Here is a 21,808-nt window from a genome sequence, read left to right on the forward strand (position 1 = left end):
CGTTGTTGAGGGAGGGGGTGGGAACACAAATTATGTTGCAGTGCATGCAGGGAACTGTAGTGCAGCTCATAGTGAGATGGGCTAATATTAATAGAAAATTAAAATATTTTTGCGGGCCAAATAACATTGTGCCACGGGCCTGACTTGGCACGTGGGCTGTAGATAATAGATCATTAGCCATACAGATTATCGTCTGCGCCCACATGATATTAATGACTGACTGGATCTCGCCGAGCTTTGAAGAATGTATCCAGATCTTCCAACAGAGCTTCATGCAGGTTGAGTTTCTGAACAAGTCTCTGAACGGCAGCCATGTCGTCACACACCGGCACACGCACCCGCAGCGTCCTGCAAGCGTAAAGAGCAGTGGAGAAATGCAACAATCAAACTGTTATATCTTTAGAATCAAATTTTATTTATAAAAAAAGAAACAGGCAGGAAGTGCATAGATAAGTTACTTAAGGAATTCTGCATTTCAGTAGTAAGATGACCTCATATCTCTGAAACGGTAACTATATGAACCATTCTACCGAATTAGTTCAAACTGCAGTCCCACAGTAATAAGCACTTTTTGAAAAAGGACTACATGTTCAGATCTTAGATATTTAGAAGGATTATGCTATGATTTCCTTAAACACAGGGCATTAATTCAGATAGTAATAAGCTAAATATATACAAAATCATCATTTATGGAGGACTTTCTATTGGGAGGTGTCTGTACCAAACCATAACCCCTATATTTACACCTGTATAAATAATATGTCCTTCCTTTTTTCTTTCTAATGTTTTTTAAGATCTGTTTGATTTCTTTAAAAGTGAAGTTGAAAGATTTAGATTTATAATAAGTTTAATGTAAAAAAAAATTAAAAAATGCTGTCGCATGTTTTCATGTCACTACTGAAACAGAGTTTTAGTCCATAGGTGGAGCCTTATTTTAGCCACGCCTCATGGCGACATGGTGAGCAGTTCAATCCCATTGTTTCGAAGAAAATGTGTCCAAAAAGTCTGAAAATCAGTGTGGAACATTAGGAATTGTCACCACCGAAACACATTTTCTGCAATTAAGTAAACTTTTTGTGTTTCAATGAAAAAATATCATGATTTTATGTGTGTACAGCTGTTCAAAGCCGTGTTGGTGAGTCAAGCACTGACCAGCATTTCTGAGTTCTGAGTTTCACTATCTAAACAGTCACTGCCGAAACATTTGGTAAAGTTTCTGTAGTGTTATGATCGTTTGGTTAGTGAAAAATGGAGTGTTCAATCATTTATTTTAATAAAAAAAACATAATTAAGGTATTGGGTCGCTCTTATGGTAAAGCCCAAGTCAGTTAAAAGTCAAAAATGTGTTTTCAACTCTGATTTTGAACAAATTTAGTAGAATGATCTACATAAGACAAAGAAAAGCATTCTTAACATCTGTTAACATGACAAGGAAAATAAAAAGTTTGCTTTTCAAAAGGTTTATTGGTCCATTTATCAATTTCTACATTATATCTAGAGCAGTCGGCACTGTCAAATGATGTAAAAAATAAATGCATAAGAACTGAAAAAAAATGTTTTCTTATGATTTTTTTATAGAGATGGCACAATACCACTTTTCCAATACCAAATCCTTGAGTATCAGCTGATAAAGACACAGATCTCACATTTCTTCTTTAAAATCAGCTAAGCTTTAAAAAGAGCTATTTTTAGCACTTAAGATAAGCCTATCATGCTGAAACTACTCTAGTTACTCTCGTCTATTCTTTTAACCTCACAGGAAGAACTACACAGCTAACCACATCACATCACACAGTGTGAGTGAGCACTGTTGCATGAGAGATTTGTTACTGGATTGGATCACTTTCATTCCTTTATTCCCTCCAAAATCCCATCCAGCATTTTCTGCTGATATCAGCCTCATACCGATATGATATCAGATCAGTGCCATCTGCATTTCTTTGTTGTGTCTGTGTTTGTGTGTGTGTCTGTGTTTGTGTGTGTCTGTGTGTGTTTACTTGAGCAGGCCTGAGCGGTGGAAGATGTAAAGCTCCTGTGGCAGGCTGCTGGAGTGATGAGGCACCGCTCTGAGAAAGGTCTGCAGCAGAGGAAACTCTGGAGCCAGCTTAGGAACTGAGATAATGCAGAAGTCCCTCTCCTGATAAACGAGTACAAAAACTCACACAACACACTTAATAACACCTTAAAAATCACACACGTAATGACCTGCCTCAGAATGAGAGGGGTACACAGAACAGTCTTATATACATTATTGTGTAAAAGTCAGAGACCACCTGTCATTTATTTAATTTCCAGTCATAACAGACATTCAATATTATGCTAAGAGATTTATTTCACTAAACACACGAATAGTGAATAGTGAATAGTACTCTCTTTCTCTCTCATAGATCCACCTTGCTGTTAGACACTATAGCCTGTCAGTTGCTGCATAGTTTGTATTAGTCATCCATATACATTTAGCAGTGGTAATTTTCAGACCTCAGAGTCCCTCCTGGAATGATCTACCACCCAAATAATATCTGGTTAACGATGGTCCTACGGTGGTCTCTTTCTATTGATGGATGGAGTAGAGGGGTGCTGATAAACTGTGCAGCAACAGATATGCTACAGTCAGTAACTGGAAACCTACAAAGTGCCCTATATGCTAGGCGTGTCTGATAAAATGGCCAATGACAGAAGGTAGAAGGCAGATATACTGAATAAACTGGGTTGTATAGTTTATAGTGGTCTGTCATGGACATAAATTAAGCCTTTTATCATTATCATTTAGAGCATTTTCTGTCACATTACTGATGAAAACGTGATTTAAATGCCCATATAGAACAATTGTTGTCCTTTTTAATACCATTATTTATGCAACAAAAGAACAGGTGCAGAGGATCGTCATCAATCTGGATCTGTGGCCAGAAAAAAGTGTGCGTGACACAGCTTTACGATTAAACCAATAAATATCTACAGTAAGTAGGAACATGTTGGGCTAATTTGTCCTGAACTTGAGCAAGTATACTCACTGGGAAAAGTTTGAATACGTAAGGCAGGAAGTCCACTGATCTGTGAGGGAATAAAATCAGAGAGGGTGGAAGGAAGGTGGTGAAATGGTGGAAAGTTTGATTGCATGGCGTCTCTTTGTTGAGAAACAGTGAAAACTTGCCATGTTGGATGCTAACGTCAGTGTGAACAGCCAACCAATCTGCCTACTGGTCTCCACTCAACTCCTCTGCACTCATCTCGCTGTCACTTTAAGCATTCTACTCATTAATTACATGCTCACTCTCTGCGGGGAGGGAATGGATTCCATATTCCGCAACAGCTGGGTAGTAAGGCGCAGAAAGCTGGGCCCAGCAGGAGCCAACTAGCAATCAGTTTCCCCCCGGCCCGACAACGGCTCTTAACCAAGAGGCACTGGAGCGCGGCCAGGAGAGGTACGAGTTTTTGTGTTCTTTCCATGCACAATATTTCGCCAATGGAAACACTCATTAAATAGTATTGAGGTTCTATAAATGCTCTTTGCTCTGGCAATACTTAGAAAAACTTTCAGGGGTGGGTAATATAATGGGCAGTGTATGTGCTGGAGGAATGGGCCTTGTGCCTGTGCCCTTCAGCTGAACTCACCTTATTTCAAACCTCTTGTCGATGGCAAAGAGCTGAATGCAGAAAGCATTAGGAGACTGTGCTTGTTCTGAGCCCACGCTGGATCCTGTGTAGTCTTTTGTGCCTGCTCTAATGGGCTTGGCCTAATGCAAAGGTGTATGGAAAGGGCAAAGTGATTTAAAATGATTCTTTGGCAATGTTAGATTAAAAAAAGACCAAACATGCTTTAAAAGCATATATTTTGGGAACATTTTTGAAAGGCCCTTTAATATTTAACTCTGACCTCAGGCATGTCACACGATGCTCTTGAGCTGTCTGACCCCTTCTCAGCTCTGTCTGCATCAGGCCTCTGGAATACCTGAAAGACCGTTTTCAAATAAGCAAAGAACAACAGATTAATATATATTTCTTCGATTTAATCAGTAAAAGTATTTAACAGTTTTACAAAGTTTTATCCAAGCAGTTTGTAGATTAATTTGTATTGTCACTTACAAGGTATATGAACAGTTGGAGAAACACTTACACATTTAAGGGATAATAAAGATGCATTAACTGAATAACAACCACTTAATAGTACAAATAACAGTTACGGTTGCTATGAATTATTCAGTAACTACTGTGAATTATTCAGTATCTAATGTGACTTGTTAAATATCTGCTATAAGTTATTCAGTAACTATTATGAAACATTCAGCAACTAATACAAATTATTAAACTACTATGAAACTAATGTGCAAGTTCTGCAGTTATGGCTTAAGGGGTTAAGGAGTTAACAGTCACCTCTTTGCTTTCTGACTTTATCAGATGGTTTTGGGGCTCAGCAGCCTCAGTGTCCTCCTCTGTGGGTTTGTCCATCAGTGTCTGTCCTGAGTCCACTGTTTGGTCAGGATTTTCCTTTAGCAGTCCATTAAATGGTCCGAGTTCAAAGCACTGGTTGAGCAGCTTCAGGTTGACATCACCACTCAAACTCATACAGCCCACTGCAATTCCTTCATTCTGAGAAAAAGACAGACATGTAATATATATATTTATATATAAATATAAATATATATATATATATATATATATATATATATATATATATATATACCTACATATATTAACCTTAACCATAACAAACGACAATCTATGATTATATTTCTAGTCCAATTGTTATTATTATTTATTTTATAATTGTATTTATCATATTAAGCTTTGTTACTCTAGCTTAACTAGTAGGTATGGTGGTACCAGTGCCAAGGTCACATAATGTCTTTTGACTTAAAAAGAAGCACAGAGAGCATCTAAAATTTACACATAAGCATTTAGACAAATCATAACTGCTTTGGAACAATGCATTCGGCTCAGGTGTAACAAATATAGAACTGGCAATAATTCAGCTTGTCACGTTTGGAGAAAGAAGGGTTGCGCATATCGTTGTTATTCAAAAAAAGGTGCATCTCCATTTTTGATGAGTTTCATTTTTTTACATAATTTGAAGACAGCAACTGTCCTTTACATTGTGTGAAAATTTCATATTGAATGGACCAACAGAAAAGCAAAAGAATGTTTTGAAAAGGTTTGTGAAAAGTTAAGAATGTTGTTGCCTTCTCCTGTAAGGCTACTATTTTGAAGATATACATTTTCTTTGGACAGTGACGATATGATCCTAACAACACCACGGTGACTTGCGAAGATGAGAGCATCATGACATAAGGCAGATTCTCTGCAAACAGTACTGGGGCATTGCATGAATGGAGTGATGTACCAGGAGACCTTAGAGGACCGAAGATATTAGAGAAAATAACTCAACACTGGTTTCTAAAAAATGGTGAAGGTACTTGCATGGCCTAGCCAATCTCCTGACTTGAGTCACTTGAGAAATGTATGAATGATTTTGAAATTGTGAGTGCAACACGGAGGTGAAGATGGTTGGCCGAGAGGCTACTTCTTACCATAGACTTCTTAAAGCTGTAACTGCCAACAGTGGCTTTGCAGCAAAGTACTAATATTATTCATTTGTGCTGCCTGAAAACCTTTTTCCCTATCAATTTCATTTTTTAACATCTAACAACAAATCTTTGTTTATGGTTATGCATATACATGCTTATTTTGTTCATATTTTCGACACAAAGTCAAAATGTGTGTAAATCTGAAGTGGATATAATGCACTACAAGTATATTAAATAACAAAAACAAAAGTGGCTTGTTTTCCCTCACTGCATACCTTTACTGTGTATAAAGCATGAGCTAAATACATGTAAATTTATTAATTTGCCATGTTCAACATCCAAAATCGTCGGAAAAAAAAACCCTGTTCGTGAAGACTTTTAGGGCAGAATAAATTATTAAAAACCCTCAGTGTGAAGAACAACAAAAAGCTCTGTAATAATTTATGACATTCTCTGGAAAAACATGATGTTCCTTTGATAACACTCCTGGGCAATGTAGAGCCGTTAGCTCAGCGCGCACCCAAACAAAAAAATGCAAAAATGCTACAGATGTCTGGACACAATATGCTGAGTGTGAGCATGTCTTGGCTGGGCATTAGCTCTCATCTGCCATATGCTGCTATGAACACATGTCAGCTTGAGTCGCAGCGAGGGGGGGAGGGTGGATCTGTCATCGTGTCGTTCCTGGGGGAGTGCACCCTGCCACAATTTCAGTTACATTTCGCAAAAAAAGCATCTGCAGCCTTGAGTGCACCTACTGCTGTGCAATTCAAAAGTATATCAAGGATTTTATCGCCATGGTGATTTACAAATGAAACGTCTGATGATGCCCAGATTGGGCTGCATTTGCATGCGCTTTGCTCGAAGCACATGAATATTCGTGGGACGTTTTTTGGCAAGCATTACTAACCTCGCAGACCGCCACGTGATTCATCTCATCCTGGGCTTCAATGAGTTCAGCCAGGAAGTACGGGCCATAGGAGCCAGCCAGAGCCTTGGTCTGCTCCGCTAATAGGACGGTGAGGTCATCATGGTCCTCCACTCTGGTGGACATTATGTTTTTTTTTTATTACACATTGACTAACTAAGGCAGGATTATAAATTTGCTTGTTGCTAATGCTTTTTTTCAACAATATAAAGCAATTAGTGATGCAAGCTCAAAACCTCTGATGCAAAAGCATACTGCATTTCATGTTTGAGTACCTGGCTCTGCGCACATGAAGCCTTGGGCAGTAGTTATGTCTGTGGCATACAAATGCAGCACACTGGACCCCCTCCTTAACACAAGACATGGGCTCAAAAATGCCCACCAGAGCTGGCTCTGGAAAATGAAATGCAAGTGAGTGTAAACCTAGGGCTACATTAACAATGTAAAGGACAGAATAAAAGGGCACATTTTGAAGTGAATTTTATGTTTGATACATCACATAAACATTGTTAAACTGTCAAAATGTATAGTTTATTCCTCAGTCCATATTTGTAAAGTAAGCTGCACAAAAAGCACTTTTTGAATTCATCATGGTTGTGATGTCACAGCATTTACATCTAGTCGTATGCAAAAGTTTGGGTGCAACACACTTCTGCACATTTTTATGCACACATTCTGTTTATTTGCTAAATTTAACATATTGGGAAAAAGTTAAACATAAAATCTGGCCTGTTATTGCACATTTTATATTTTATATTTTTTTCCCAATATATTAACAGAAATTGTGCACTACAATCTGCAGAAAAAACACCATTTATAAGTTTGTACACTGTAGAGGATGTGCTAGATGATGAATAAATTCACTTAGAAAATTAAAAACATGCACCAGAGGTTTGACCAGGGCTGCCCAAACTTTTGCACACAACTGTATGTCCACCTGTTAAGCCTCCGCCATGTTTCATTACATTGAAGCAATCTGGAGTGTTGCTCCTGCAGACAGTTTGTAGCAGAGTTATCGGAGTGGAAGTGGTAAGGATTAAACGTTGTGCTGTTCCTCGCTGTCAGGAAGAAAATGCATCACTGCAGCCTTCCAAAGGATCTACACATCTAAAAGTAGAGGCTGACGTTTTTTTTCACATTCCTGATAAATTAAGGCCGAACTTCATGTTTTTTTCTACTAATTTTTCTACTCTTTTTTTAAATGTTATGTGCTTCATTTTACTTGTGAATGGTGTCAGCCAATCAGAACAGAGGTTGTACAGTACATTGTAGACACCTGCTTGAAATCAAACATTTCTGTGAGGATTTGATTGCAGCCACAAGAGCATTAGTGAGGTCAGCTACTAATGTTAGATGATTAGTTCTGGATCACTCCAACTCATCCCAATGGTACTGGGTGGACTCCACAGAACGCAGTTCCACTACTCCACAGCCCAGTTTTGAAATAGGTGCTAAATGTTTGGACTTAGGTACAATAGACTTAGGCTCATGCACAGCTGCTCCAGAGAGTCCCATTCCTTTGGTCAATTCTTTTTTTTGGAGATTATACAAACTATGTGTGTGCAATTGAATGCCTATGTGACCGTAAATTAGCTGAAATTAGCAAATTATCTTAAATTAAAGAAAATATGACTCCTAAAAAATGTTACTTATGCACTTAAAGCGTTCATCTTTGAGAGAGAGGAGAAAATCAAGCTGCTTCAGATCTGAAAAAAATCCACAGGTGTTTCTGTCCATCCTTCCACTGTGAGACGACGATGCAACACTATGGGTCTGAAAGGATGTGTAGCTGTAATAAAGGTTAAGAGTGGACACACTGAAAACTAAAAATGGTGATAAAATATATGCCCATTTTGAACATGTTTTAAAAAAGTTGGGACAGGCAAAATGGGCATATACTTTCAAAAACAATGCAATTTCTTAGTTTTAACATTTGATATGTTGTATTTGTACTATTTTCACTTAAAAACAAAGGTCTACATTATTTGCATGTCATTGCATTCAGTTTTTATTTACATTCTGCACAGCGTCCTTTTGGAACTTTTTTGGAACGGGGTTGTACGAAGGCCTTAATATGGTTGTTGTCAATTTGAATAGTCACTTGGAAAAATTGCAGAATCTTGAATATTTCTTCTTCATTTTACTTGTCATAACTTTTATATCCCATATTTTTAGACATTTGAACACCACTGTAATTGTTTTCTGCTTTTTTCCTTGATGCTGAAAATAAATACCTTCATGGCTGTTTTGACTGGAAATTAAGTGAAGGCAGGCACAGTAACAAAAGCGGCCTATTTTATTATGTGAGATAAACAGAAGCTAAAAAAAGAATTATTGCTATATTATATAAACTCTTAAACAGAAAGCAGATGCAGAATAGACAAAATAAAAGTGATGGCTAGAATGCCTGAAGTGCATGGTCTGGTTTCCTTACCGAGACAGCTGCTGTAAGGAGTAACCAGACAGATGTATTCCAGCTCAGTGATGGCATTGAAGACTGTTCTGGTAATGATGAAGAAAATGGAAAAGATTACAATTAAGGCCTGCGTTGTGTCCCTTTATAACATTTAAGCTCGCAATGCAAAATCTAACTTTATCAGATTGTAGAATTCAATGCAAAGGGCCACGAATGGAAACAGGAAGACATTGCCACAGTGGAAATGTAATTTTTGCTGCCTCAAACAAGATTTCAACTCAGCCTAACTGGATGACTATAGAGAAGTCTGTCTTATTCAAGCAAATCATTGTCAAAACACACGGAAACGCTAAACAAATCTCACAATGCTGAATGTATTTTCATTAAATCCAGAAATGTATAAGTGCATTGCATATAAAGTAGGTGGCTATTATGTGCATTCTTATATTTTACCTTACAATCTCTTTAGCGCTCCCAGTTGAAAAGCTGGACTGGGCAACAAACAGATGCAAGAAGAGGGTATTCAACGGCTAGAGACATAAACATAAGGGGAAGAGATCAAAGTATCAGGTATGAAACTGCAGCATCCATCATCCTTATTGAATCACATACGTCATTGCTTAACGTCTCTGCCTACTGTGAATTTTGTGCCGTCAAAATGGGCCTGAAGGAACTCCTCCCATGAAGCCTGATCCACCAGGTCACCGATGGGGTGGTCCAAGAAAGCAGCATGAGCAAGAATATGATTTTTTGCTGTGTTTAAAGTCACTGCCAAATTAGCCTTTTCTCTGAGAATTCAAAAACAAAAAGACAAATAACATACATGAATACATTAACCTAAATCTCTGTTTAAAGTCTTACAAAAAATATATTCTACTTTGATTTTAACTGAGAACATAGTGCAGTAAACACTGATGAGCAAAAACATTATGACCACCTGCCTAATATGCTGTTGGTCCTCCACGTGCCGCCAAAACAGCTCTGACCTGCCATGTAGGCATGGACTCTACAAGAGCTCTGTAGGTGTTCTGTGGTATCTGACACCAAGACATTAGCAGTAGATCCTCTAAGCCCTGTAGGTTGTGATGTAGAGCTGTTGCGGATCAGGCTTGTTGCTTCAGCACATCTCACAGATGCTCAATACAATTGAGATCTGGGGAATCTTGAGGCCAGGGCAACACTTTGATCTCCTCATTATGTCCCTAAAACCACTTCTGAACAATGTGTGCAGTGTGACAGGGTGCAGTATCCTGCAGAAAGGGGCCACTGCCATTTGGGAATTCTATTGCTTTGAAGGGGTGTACCTAGTTTGCAACAATGTTTAGGTAGGTAGCATTCGTCAAACTGACATCCACATGAATGCCTGGACCCAGGGTTGCCCAGTAGAACATTGCCCAGAGCATCACAGTCCCTCCACCAGCTTGTCTGTTAAATAGCACACCTGTGGCTGGCTGACCATGTGATAATATTATATGTGATTATATGTGATAATAAAGAAAATGGGACTTATTGGACAATACAACCTTCTTCCCTTGGTCCAAGATCCAGTTCCGATGCTCATGCACCCATCATAGGCGCTTCTGATGGTCAACAGGGGTTAGCATGGGCTTTCTGACAGGTCTGCAGCTATGCCACTCCTCACGCAGCAGCATATAATGTGCTGTGTGCTGTGACACCATTGTTAAAAATTTCTGTGACTTGTGCCACAGCAGCCCTTCTGTCTGGTCAGACCAGATGGTATTGATGAGCCTTTAAGGCGCCTAACACCCTGTTGCTGGTTCGTGGTTTGTCCCTCCTCAGACCACTGTCTGTACTCTCCAGTGCTAATCAGGAACACAAGCCTTGCTGTTTCAGAGATGTTCTGACCCAGCCGTATGGCCATAAGGATTTGGTCCTTGTCAAAGTCACAACATTCAAAACATCGGCTATGAGAACCGACTGTTCACTTACATCTCATATATCCCAAACTTTCACATGCACTGTTGTTATAAGACAATCAACGTTATTCACCTCATCTGTGAGTGGTCATATTGTTTTGGCTCATCAGTATACAGTCAAGTACAACATACACCCACTGGCCACTTTATGCCCCACCTACCTCATAGGTCCGGGTGTACAGTTACACTGTACATGTAAACTGTAGTCCATCTGTTGCTGCACAGTTCATGAGCCCCACTCTAGCCCATTCGTCATTGGTCAGTTTATGACTACAACACTGCTGCTGACCAGATATTATTTGGGTAGTGGTCCATTCTCAACACAGCAGTGACACTGATATGATAGTGTGTGTGGCGCTGGTACAAGTGTATCAGACACAGTGGTGTTGCTAGGGTTTTTACAAATGTCAGTGTCACTGCTAGATTCAGAGTGAAACGCCACCCAAAAATGTCCAGACAAGAGTGACTCTGTGGTCAGAAACTGACCACTGATGTATGGGGTAGAGGATGGCTAACAAAAATTGTGTATCGTTACACTGTAAAAATGTTTAAGTCAAGTTAAGTCAACCCGACCATGCACTTGACCAAGTTAAGTCAACTCGACTTTAGCTAAAAGTTAAAAGTTGTCCTTTCTCACATTTTTTTACTTCTGCATCTCATTTAAGTCAACAAAACAGATTATACACACTGATCTTTACTCAGTTTCCTCCTCCCCCTTAATTTGCTAATTCCCACCTGCAGGTTAGAACCCCCCCAACTACTGCACCCCATATAATCAAATTTTCCATACTACTTTTTGGACAGCACATGTGCAAGATTACTGTGTCTGAGAACTGTAGCTGAGGACCTCCGTCCATTAGTGCCAAAAAATACTGTCCATTAGTACTAAAATAAAAACTTTTTAACTTTCACTTGCCTATTACTGTATAACATCCATACTGATCCCTCACATACATTCTTGATGTCACCATATCTTACCCAATGTCGTGAATTTAGATGTACATGTATCACAGATGTATGTGTATCACAATCAAAGCAACAATAAGTTTTACTTCATCTCTGTCTCTTTATGACTGATTGGTTTGTTGGATGTAATCAGGCTGCTGATGCTTGACCAAAAATCAAACACATTTTTGCTTGACCAAAACTAAAAAACATTCCATGAACCATTGCATCCATGTGTTCGCACCAGCAAGACCCTCAATTTCTGGCAGACTGTGGTTGAGCTGTTTAGTGCTGAATATGGGTGGAGTGTTCACATCTGTCAAAACAAACCGAACTAAAGAAAAAGTTTGATTGGTCCACACTAGACAACGTCCATCACAAAAAATATCTTGTCAAGCAAAATGATCTATTCAATATCCATTATTTCTCATTTTAAGATTGTTGACTGCTTATAATAAAATTGTTTCTGTAAAATCTTATTTCTATACATTTATAGACATTATTCCACTATATTGGCAGATAATTTTGCTTATGAGTTAAAACTCTACATGTTGAAATAAATATACAAATAATGTTTAGTACTCACAAGAGGTGGATCACATTCACTCTGCCAAACACAGCAACCGTTGCAGGGCTGATCAGCTTACAGATCTGCTGAGCATCGGAGGACTCAGTGCGTCTGACAGTCACAGTTTCAGCTTTGCCACTGGAGGTTGTGATGGTCGTCATGTTCTCCTAGAGAGCAACTAAAATACACACAAATAAACGTGTCATACTTATTTCAGTCAATCAATCATTTAATCAATCAATTAATCCATCAATAAATCAACCTTAATTACAATTTGGAAGTACACTGAGGGAGTGATCTACATTTACAATGTAGCCGAGCAAGTTTAAACAGGGATTGAAAAAACTACAAATTAAATTTGATCAGGTGAAACAAATAAAGACTAACAAGAGTAAATGAACAAATAAATGTATTTTACAGAAAAAATAAAGCCTTGAATAGGAAATAGAGATAAAACAGAAATAAAATATGTAATGAAAACAAATAAAAAGTAAATAAAAAACAGCCAGCTAAGATAACCTAGCTAACGGACATTGATGTAAATGCTCTTCTTATTCAAGTGCATTACATTATATGGTAACCTATTTGCCGCGAGACTTAAGTTGGCTTCTTATTCGATGTTTTTCAGGTTTTGTCAGGAGAAAACAAGACAGATGTTACCTTTCGATCCTGTGGAAGGAAAACCTCTAATCTGTAACTCAATCAAACTCAGTAATAGAGCATTTCCGCCAGTAAATTAAGCTAAGCTAACCTTGCGGGTCCAGCGCTGGGCGTCTTGTCGCCATGGTAACCTAACGTCATGACGTATGCGGCGTAACGTCTTACGTGATACGCTCGTCGATTTGAGGAACGTAATGGCGGAAAACTTGGCCATGGTGAAAGAGTGCTGAAGCTTTCTTTATGTTTATATTTGCATTTACATTATACTCGTCAAATTTAGTCTCTCACAAACTCGTGGTCTCTAATATTCTGAAAGCATGGCGTCCACCGCGGCGGGGAAGCAGAGAATACCGAAAGTGGCGAAGGTATGACTGTGTGTCGGTGTGTTATCCGCTGGTTAGCAAGCTAGCTCTGTTTGGACGTGTTCCAATTGGAGTGCTTGTGGTCTGTACACTTGTACACTATCTAGCAGACTCCGTTTTTTGTATAGTTGACACCGTTTTGAATACTCGTGCACTATCTAGTACACTCACCCACGAGGTCACTAGTGGCATTTTAGACAAAACAAACTTATTCGGTAAAACAGCGTACACTAACCGCCAACATCGTGTCTGTTATTCAGCTGCAGTAGCATCAGTAAACATCCCACATTGGGGCTGTCGTTGTTTAATGTATCACTGAACGTTTTTCAAAGTGTTGATTGTAAGTGTCATAATGTCACCCGCAGCTTATGCGACCTGAGTTTATTAACCTAGCTAGGTTCTTCGCTGCTAGTTAGCTAGGCGTCAACAAAACGTCCGACCAAGTGTGGTTGTACACTGCACGTCTGCTCAGTGATACTGATGGGCATTTGTGGCTATAAGTCTACACACTTGCTAAATGCCCTAGTTAGAACACAAAGTAGACATGGCTGAATACTGAAAACATTACTACACATAAAAACTACACATAAAAATGTAATGTATTCAGTATACATTTAAAATATACATGGGGGAAACTTTTTTTTAAAACTTAATTCACACTGTTATTGGTTGGCAGTTTTCCTCATGTAATTATTCTGTTAATATTTGTCATGGAAAATGCTTATAATTTAAATTAAGCTGAAATTATTAAAGAAAAGTTTTTTCTCTCATCGTCTATTTCATTCCACTACTGCTTCCACAGTCCCCCAAACAGGAGTTCAGTACAACACCAGTTCTAAGCTTATCACCCACAAAAAAGTCCACTAGTGAGGAGATTATTAGCTGGATCATTCATCAGAACAGTTCAGTAAAGCTCAGATTAGTGATTTGTCACTCTACTCAGGCTTAGGAAACTCAGTGTTTGTAAAGAAGCCAAAGGTTCCATTGATGTACATTAAAAGTAAAGTATTTTTTTCCTTTTCCTTTAAAGTTACTATTTTGTTTTTTCTTCCGACAACAGATGTATAAAGATAAATGTGTGTGTGTGTGTGTGTGTGTGTGTGTGTGTATATATATATATATATATATATATATATATATATATAACACACACATCCACACTGAAAATATTAAATAAATAGTGTAGCATTGCAGTAGATAATAGGACGTTGTGTACCACGCTTTTAACTGTGGTGTCTAAATTTGTGCTTCTATGCTCTCGCAGGTGAAAAATAAAGCTCCGGCAGAGGTGCAGATCACCGCCGAGCAGCTCCTTAGAGAGGCAAAGGAAAGAGAACTCGAGCTTCTTCCTCCACCACCCAAACAGAAGATCACTGATGAAGAGGAGTTAAACGACTACAAATTACGCAAACGCAAGGTAAGGTTTAGTATAACAGGACATTTTCAATGTTTGTCATTGCTTCAGCTCTTTTTAACTTCCTACACTAATACCTTACCTACTCAAAAGGGGTTTGAAGACAACATCAGAAAGAACAGAACTGTCATAAGCAACTGGATAAAGTACGCACAATGGGAGGAGAGCCTGAAGGAAATACAGAGGTATGACACTCAGGAATTTGTTAATGTGAAAAGCTAGATACATGATACTTTTTTAAACATCGGTGTAAACATTTCTGTTCGTTCTTTCACATTTAAAGAGCTCGTTCTATCTACGAGCGAGCGCTGGACGTAGATCACCGAAACGTCACATTATGGCTGAAATACGCAGAGATGGAGATGAAGAACCGACAGGTCAATCACGCTCGAAACATCTGGGACAGAGCCATAACCATCTTGCCCCGGGTCAACCAGTTCTGGTAATAATCCTTACAAAGTTTCATTTATGTAGTTAATCAGGTGTTACGGTGTTTAGCTCTACATGGATAGGTAAATACATAAATGTTATTGAGCGTTGAGGGGAAATTTGTCTGCTGCAGTAGCAAAAATGTACCTAATTACACAGATTTACACATACACACAGTGCAGAAAACAATAACAACAAACTAAAACATTCACAGAAGAATGATTGAGTACAGTGCTTTGTTTCCTGGGTGTATTTAACTGCATTTGATCTGGACGTTTTCACAGGTACAAATACAGTTATATGGAGGAGATGCTGGGGAACGTAGCTGGCTGCAGGCAGGTGTTTGAACGCTGGATGGAGTGGGAGCCAGAAGAACAGGCCTGGCACTCTTACATCAACTTTGAGCTGCGCTACAAGGAGGTGGAGAAAGCCCGTATCATCTACGAGAGATATATCCTTACCTAAGCGTATTGGAATCTTATAAGAGATGAAATGCTGCCTCCTTTTGGAGTAAATGTCTTTAATGTTGTTGCTCCAACTGTATCCAAAATGGTTCTTCATTTGACATTATATTATGCTGTATATTACTTTGTATTCTATAGGTTGAGGAGAATATATTTTAGGTGTTCTCCTTTATTTAAGGGGAAGCTCTGGCCATAGCCCATTAGAGCCTGTGTGTCAAACTCAAGGCCCATGGCATAATCCTATTCGGCCTGCAAAATTATTTTAAATTTTTATTAATACTAGCCCATTTCACCATAAAATGCACTACAGTTCCCAGCATGCATAGCAACATAATGTGCTCCCACCCCCTCCCCAACAACGGTCTATGGGACAGCCTGCAAAAACAACAAAAAAAAAGATGCCAGGTGTCTAGTTCAAGCGAGTGTGCAGTTATCAAAAAACCTACTGTACACTGAGAACATTTAAAGAGGGTTAACAATTATCTACAGATAATGTAGTCTGTTGTTTTATATTAAACAATTTGTATTCAAACTTATTTTTGAATCGTTTGAAGTATTCAGTGCCTATTTTTGTTGTAAATTTGGCATATTTTCAACAAACAATTGCCAGTTAGGGTCATGGCAAAATGTTAAGTAAAACTAAAATAAAAACACTGGCCCACAGATTTTTGAGGTTTTTTAATTTGGCCCTTTTAGTTGTTGAGTTTGACACTCCTGCTCTAGAGAGAGAGTTTAAAGACTAGGAAAACCTTCTTTCGAGTATGCATTTTAAAAGTTGATACTTTTTTGCGAAGTGGACTGAATTTTTTTTTTTTCCATGTTAGCAGATAGCTTACATTACTTCTAAGAAGCTGAATATCTCTTTGTAGTTGTATAACTGTAGCATCTGTCTTCAAATCATCATTACAATGGAGATAAACGATCATTCAAATGAGAGAAATGACTTGTCAGATGAAAAAGACAACAAGCTATAAGTTAAAGACACCTCAGTTTGGCTACTTTTCTCTGGCTGAAAGAGTATAAACTTCTCTCCAGTGTCCACTTTGTTGTGAAAGAGGATGGAATCACTGTTTTCTTGGATTTTGTTTAATTGTCAAGGTTAGCGTTACGCTAATGCTAAGTTGGTTGTATTTATTAGCATGTAGCTCACTGGCTAGGCTAGCAGTCAGAATTGGTTGACGCTGCAGGGATTCTCAATATTGGTATGATGTATTTGCACAGTGCATGCTGGGTATCATAGTAGGACAACACTGATGAAAGGAAATGGGAAAAAAAGTTGTGAATTCTGTCAAATTAATAAGTGCGAGGGAAAAAATGCTGTGCTAGTTTTAGTTTGGAGAAAATAAATGTGTGGAATGATGTTTAATGAAGACTAATTGCAAGTATATAAACTGGTTCTTGTAAGTGTTGAACTGTTGTAAGTGTTGAACTGTTGAACTGCTACTGTCTTTAACTCCATTGCACTTGTGATCGTTCACCCTGAAGTGAAGAACTGGATCAAATATGCCCGTTTTGAGGATAAGCATGGCTACATCGCTCATGCGAGGAAGGTGTTTGAGAGAGCTGTGGAGTTCTTCGGTGAGGAGCATATTGATGAAAACCTATTTGTGGCCTTTGCTAAATTCGAGGAGAAGCAGAAAGAGGTAATTACCTGCTCAGACCATCATGCATAGTGTACATCTGTTACAGTTCATTTCAGACATTACAAGTGTTTATGTATTTTTCAGTTTGAGCGAGTTCGGGTCGTCTATAAGTACGCCCTGGACAGAATCCCCAAACAGCAGGCTCAAGAGCTCTTCAAGAACTACACTGTGTTCGAGAAGAAGTTTGGAGACAGGAGGGGAATAGAGGATGTCATTGTCAGTAAAAGGCGATTTCAGTATGAGGAGGAGGTCAAGGTAAGATGTCAGATTTTTTTTTTTTTTTCCCCCCTCATGGGATGCACTGATATGGAAAGCTGATGTTTTTCATGTACATATCTGCCAATGTTAATACAGGAACATTTTTAAAAATGTACAAATTGGGACTCAATCCATCTTACAGAGAAATATAATGTTTATTTTTATGGTTAAAAGTGCAGTAAAAATAATAAAATGCATGGTTTTTGTGCAGTCACTTAAGCATTCACCTCTTGTGGAGTACATTAAATACATCAAAATCAAAAATATCAGTGTGACAGATTAGTAATATCTAAACATCATGCCAATCATTTTTTGAAATGATCTACTAATAATTTACTGATATGATAAAATAGGACGTTATATGAATGTACTTCTCTTAATCTAGGTAAAAATGAAACAGTCATAAGACAATGCTAATGCATTGATTTTTTTGGATTTTTATATTCCATGTAGTCTCAGAGTACAGTAGAGATTTTCCTCTCTTTTAGGCAAACCCACACAACTACGATGCCTGGTTTGATTACCTGCGCCTGGTGGAGAGTGATGCGGATGTGGACACAGTCAGAGAGGTGTACGAAAGAGCCATTGCTAACATTCCCCCCATCCAGGAAAAGAGACACTGGAGACGCTATATTTACCTCTGGATCAACTATGCTTTGTATGAGGAACTGGAGGTCAAGGTCAGACCTAAGTCTTTACCTGATGATTTCATATTGTTCAATAGGCTGCAGATTTTTGCCTGTCTTTTAGCAGGGATGTAAATCTCAGACCACACTGTAGCTGCGTTCCATCCAAAGAATTTATTACAAAAAAGTTTTAACACTTCAAAAAGTTTGTTGATGTAGGCTACAGAAATGGTAATATTTAATAAATATTGACAACTTTTTTCTGTTTAAGTGTAGTGGAAAAGTGTCTTTCGGCACCTGAAATGTTCCAGAAACCCACACAGGAAACGTTTTTTTTGGGAAAAGTAATGCATTTACACATAAATGTAATGTCGTATGAAATTACTTCCCCTCTGATTTGACTCTTAAAACAAACCCTAAACAAGCACAAACAACATGGCGAAGATGTAGAGTTGGCCTGAGGAGGGGATGAGAGCATTTTAAAAGAAATGCTGCCATTTTTCATCTCTTACAGAGAGAGACATCCAGAAAAGACTACAGCCTTTCTGAAGGGAAAAAGCTCAAACAACTCTATATGGCAGAAAAAATGTTTTCTCTCACGCAACAGTTCTGGTTGGAGGGAGAACGGTGGCTGGTTAGGGGTTTGGGGACCTACATGAAATTTGAGATGGAAACATGTCAAATCCAACTTTTTTTGAATAAACCAAAACTTATGCAACAAAGCAGGAAATTGTCATTACATTATCATTAAAAGCCAACGTGATGGAAACAAGCTGCAGGGCAGCAAATTTTCATTTGATCGTTTGCTGTTTGTGGAGAAAGTCAACAAAATCGATGCAAGTGAATCATGATGCGTTTTTACACCCCAGTCTTTTACTTGTTGTACATCTGTGTGCGTAACAACTCAATTTGCTTGGTTTCCTGGCAGGATCCTGAGAGAACACGGCAAGTGTATCAGGCATGTCTAGAGCTCATCCCTCACAAAAAGGTACAGACCACATCAATGTCAACTATCATGGCCAAAGTGAAGTGTAATATAGTGTTGCTGTTCTGCTATGTTAAGAGATTTGTTTATCCTATTATGCTCTTGTTCACAGTTCACTTTTGCCAAAATTTGGCTGCTGTATGGCCAGTTTGAAATTCGCCAGAAGAACTTGCAGAATGCCAGACGAGGCCTGGTAAGATTTTACACTTCTACACTCTTTAATTCCCTGAAATCTGCTTTAAGAACAGCATTATTACAGAGTCTGATGCCACTTTCTTGTCCACTCTCAACAGGGCACAGCCATAGGCAAATGCCCAAAAAACAAGCTGTTTAAGGGCTACATAGAGCTGGAACTGCAGTTAAGAGAGTTTGACCGCTGCAGGAAACTGTATGAGAAATATCTGGAGTTTGGCCCGGAGAACTGCACCACCTGGATCAAATTTGCCGAGTTGGAGACTATCCTGGGTGATACAGAAAGAGCACGGGCCATATTTGAGCTGGCCATTGACCAACTTCGGCTGGACATGCCAGAGGTAATCTCACTCATTTCAGTTCGCCTGTCCTCAGTTTTGCCTGTTTTTCACTGGATTGTGATCCAGGCTGTATATTTTGGTTATCCTAAAAAAACTTATATTTCCAGGTGCTGTGGAAATCTTATATTGACTTTGAGATTGAGCAGGAGGAGTATGAAAAAACACGAGGGCTCTATAAGAGGCTGTTGCAGCGCACGCAGCATGTCAAGGTGAGGACACTTCACTTTTCCCAGCATTCTTACTACCATCAGATAATTCTAAGAGAAAATTCAGGTTCATTGTGGATTTATCCATTTATGTTAGTTATTTAAAAATACCTCTAGCTTTTGGTCTAGGCTAACCAATCCTCTAAGAATGCATAATTCATAGTTCTTAAGCTATTAAAGGTTAAGGCTTGTTATTGCTGAGTGATGCTGAGATCCAGCCACAGGAATTTCACTCACTGTTCTTCACATTGGCTGTAACTAATACAGTCATGAGGAAGCGGTCACACTGTGTGTAATGATAAAAAAAAATTTGCACAGGCTGTGAAACAGAAACTGTGAATAGAGTATTTTTCTATACCATATCCGTTTCCATTTAATGTACTTTTCCAGACCTGGAAATTATGTAAATCAAATTCAAAATCCTGTACATTCTGTCGTATGTTTAACCCCAACGGCTCCATTCAGCTTTAGTACGTTTACTTGAAAGCATGTGCTCCTCTGCTAAAGGTAATTAGATGGTTCACTTGCATTTTTCGGTCTTGGCTGCAGGTCTGGATCAGTTATGCCCAGTTCGAGCTGTCTGTGGACAGTGAGGACAGGCTGCAAAGGTGCAGGCAGGTGTATGAGGAGGCCAATAAGAGCCTACGAAACTGTGAGGAGAAGGAGGAGAGGCTGATGCTGCTGGAGTCCTGGAGAGACTTTGAGCAGGAGTTCGGCACCTTTGCCAACAAGGACAGAGTGAGGAAACTACTGCCGGAGAAGGTGAAGAAGAGGAGGAAGCTCACAGCAGAGGATGGGGTGAGTGGGATGGCCTTAAACACATGGACTGTTTCATACAGTTGAGTTTGCAATGTTGCCCTTATTCCACTCTTAGGATTTTAGAGGTACTTTTCTTTTAATAGAACATGTCTGATCTCACAAGAATTGTTTAATTATGATTCTTTGGGAAATCACAAATCCATTAAGTTATTCTGGCATTTTAAAAAATACAGACTATAGACTAAAATAACAAATATACTAAGTTTTTTATTACATTTGAAACCAAAATATTGAGTGCATTTTATTTATATTAAAATGCTTTTTATGAGCATGTTGAGAATGTGGTATTTAAACACCACTGATTGGCTTCATGTTTCATTACAAAGAGAGCATAATTAGTCCCGTTTAATAGGCTTTAGTCCAGTGTAGAAACACTGAATACAAATTTCTAACAGTGTTTTTTTAAATTAGGTGCTTCTGTTTCCTTCTTTGTCTACAACAGCAAACTCTGGGGGGAAAAACTAAATATTGTGATGCATATGAAAATGTCAAGTATCGGGATATATCTTTGCTGCATCTCCCATACTTGCTGTAACACTTATTTTGCATTCCAGTCGGATGCGGGATGGGAGGAGTATTACGACTACATCTTCCCAGAAGATGCTGCCAATCAGCCCAACCTCAAACTGCTGGCCATGGCCAAGATGTGGAAGAAACAGCAGCAGCAAGAAGAAGAGGAGCCAAAGCCATCAGAAGAACAAGAGACGGAAGAGGAGGAGCGAGGTGGCCCCTCAAAACCAGGAGAGGAAGAGGAGGAGGGTACAGGAGCGCAGGAGCCTAAAGAGGGCGCGTATGATGATCGTGATGACAGTGACAGCAGTAGTGACAGTGAGAGCGAGAGTGATGAGGAAAACACTGAAAGCAGAAAAGAGAGCAAGAAGACAGACGCTGCAGAGGAAGACTAAAGTCAGTGGGATTTTTTTAATCCTTGCCCTTAAGAACTGATGTAACCTGTTTTTTTTCATAAACTATTATTTTCTAACAAAATAAAAAGGGAAAACTAAATGTGTTGCCAGTTTTTGTAATTGGGTAAATTGTAATTGTTCTTAAATCTGATCAGTCTTTATGTAGAGCTTCTTCAGTATGTCAAACA

General features: G+C 38.8%; 2 protein-coding genes across 2 annotated transcripts in view; one reads left to right on the plus strand and one right to left on the minus strand.

Annotated features, from left to right (window-relative positions):
• Window positions 1-13,082, minus strand: part of cfap61 (cilia and flagella associated protein 61) — a 56,324-nt gene extending 43,242 nt beyond the window's left edge. The window contains exons 1-13 of the mRNA XM_036582165.1: window positions 12,977-13,082; window positions 12,335-12,494; window positions 9,504-9,654; window positions 9,320-9,396; window positions 8,885-8,952; window positions 6,726-6,843; window positions 6,433-6,565; window positions 4,372-4,587; window positions 3,875-3,949; window positions 3,613-3,734; window positions 3,012-3,051; window positions 1,998-2,137; window positions 222-348 (exon numbers count right to left, since the gene is read on the minus strand). Of these exons, the coding sequence (XP_036438058.1) occupies window positions 222-348; window positions 1,998-2,137; window positions 3,012-3,051; window positions 3,613-3,734; window positions 3,875-3,949; window positions 4,372-4,587; window positions 6,433-6,565; window positions 6,726-6,843; window positions 8,885-8,952; window positions 9,320-9,396; window positions 9,504-9,654; window positions 12,335-12,477 (1,410 nt within the window). The 5' untranslated portion in view covers window positions 12,478-12,494; window positions 12,977-13,082. The remainder of the gene's footprint in view (window positions 1-221; window positions 349-1,997; window positions 2,138-3,011; window positions 3,052-3,612; window positions 3,735-3,874; window positions 3,950-4,371; window positions 4,588-6,432; window positions 6,566-6,725; window positions 6,844-8,884; window positions 8,953-9,319; window positions 9,397-9,503; window positions 9,655-12,334; window positions 12,495-12,976) is intronic.
• Window positions 13,083-13,132: 50 nt separating this feature from the next.
• On the plus strand, window positions 13,133-21,720 carry crnkl1 (crooked neck pre-mRNA splicing factor 1). Its single transcript, XM_036582163.1, has 14 exons — window positions 13,133-13,341; window positions 14,603-14,755; window positions 14,846-14,937; window positions 15,036-15,194; window positions 15,466-15,632; window positions 17,110-17,288; window positions 17,373-17,543; window positions 18,035-18,226; window positions 19,101-19,160; window positions 19,270-19,350; window positions 19,451-19,690; window positions 19,798-19,899; window positions 20,446-20,694; window positions 21,270-21,720. The coding sequence occupies exons 1-14, from the start codon at window positions 13,294-13,296 to the stop codon at window positions 21,618-21,620; spliced, it is 2,244 nt and encodes a 747-aa protein (XP_036438056.1). The 5' UTR covers window positions 13,133-13,293; the 3' UTR covers window positions 21,621-21,720.
• Window positions 21,721-21,808: the final 88 nt, after the last annotated feature.

Source organism: Colossoma macropomum, unplaced genomic scaffold (genome assembly GCF_904425465.1).
Source record: "Colossoma macropomum unplaced genomic scaffold, Colossoma_macropomum, whole genome shotgun sequence".
NCBI lineage: Eukaryota > Metazoa > Chordata > Actinopteri > Characiformes > Serrasalmidae > Colossoma > Colossoma macropomum.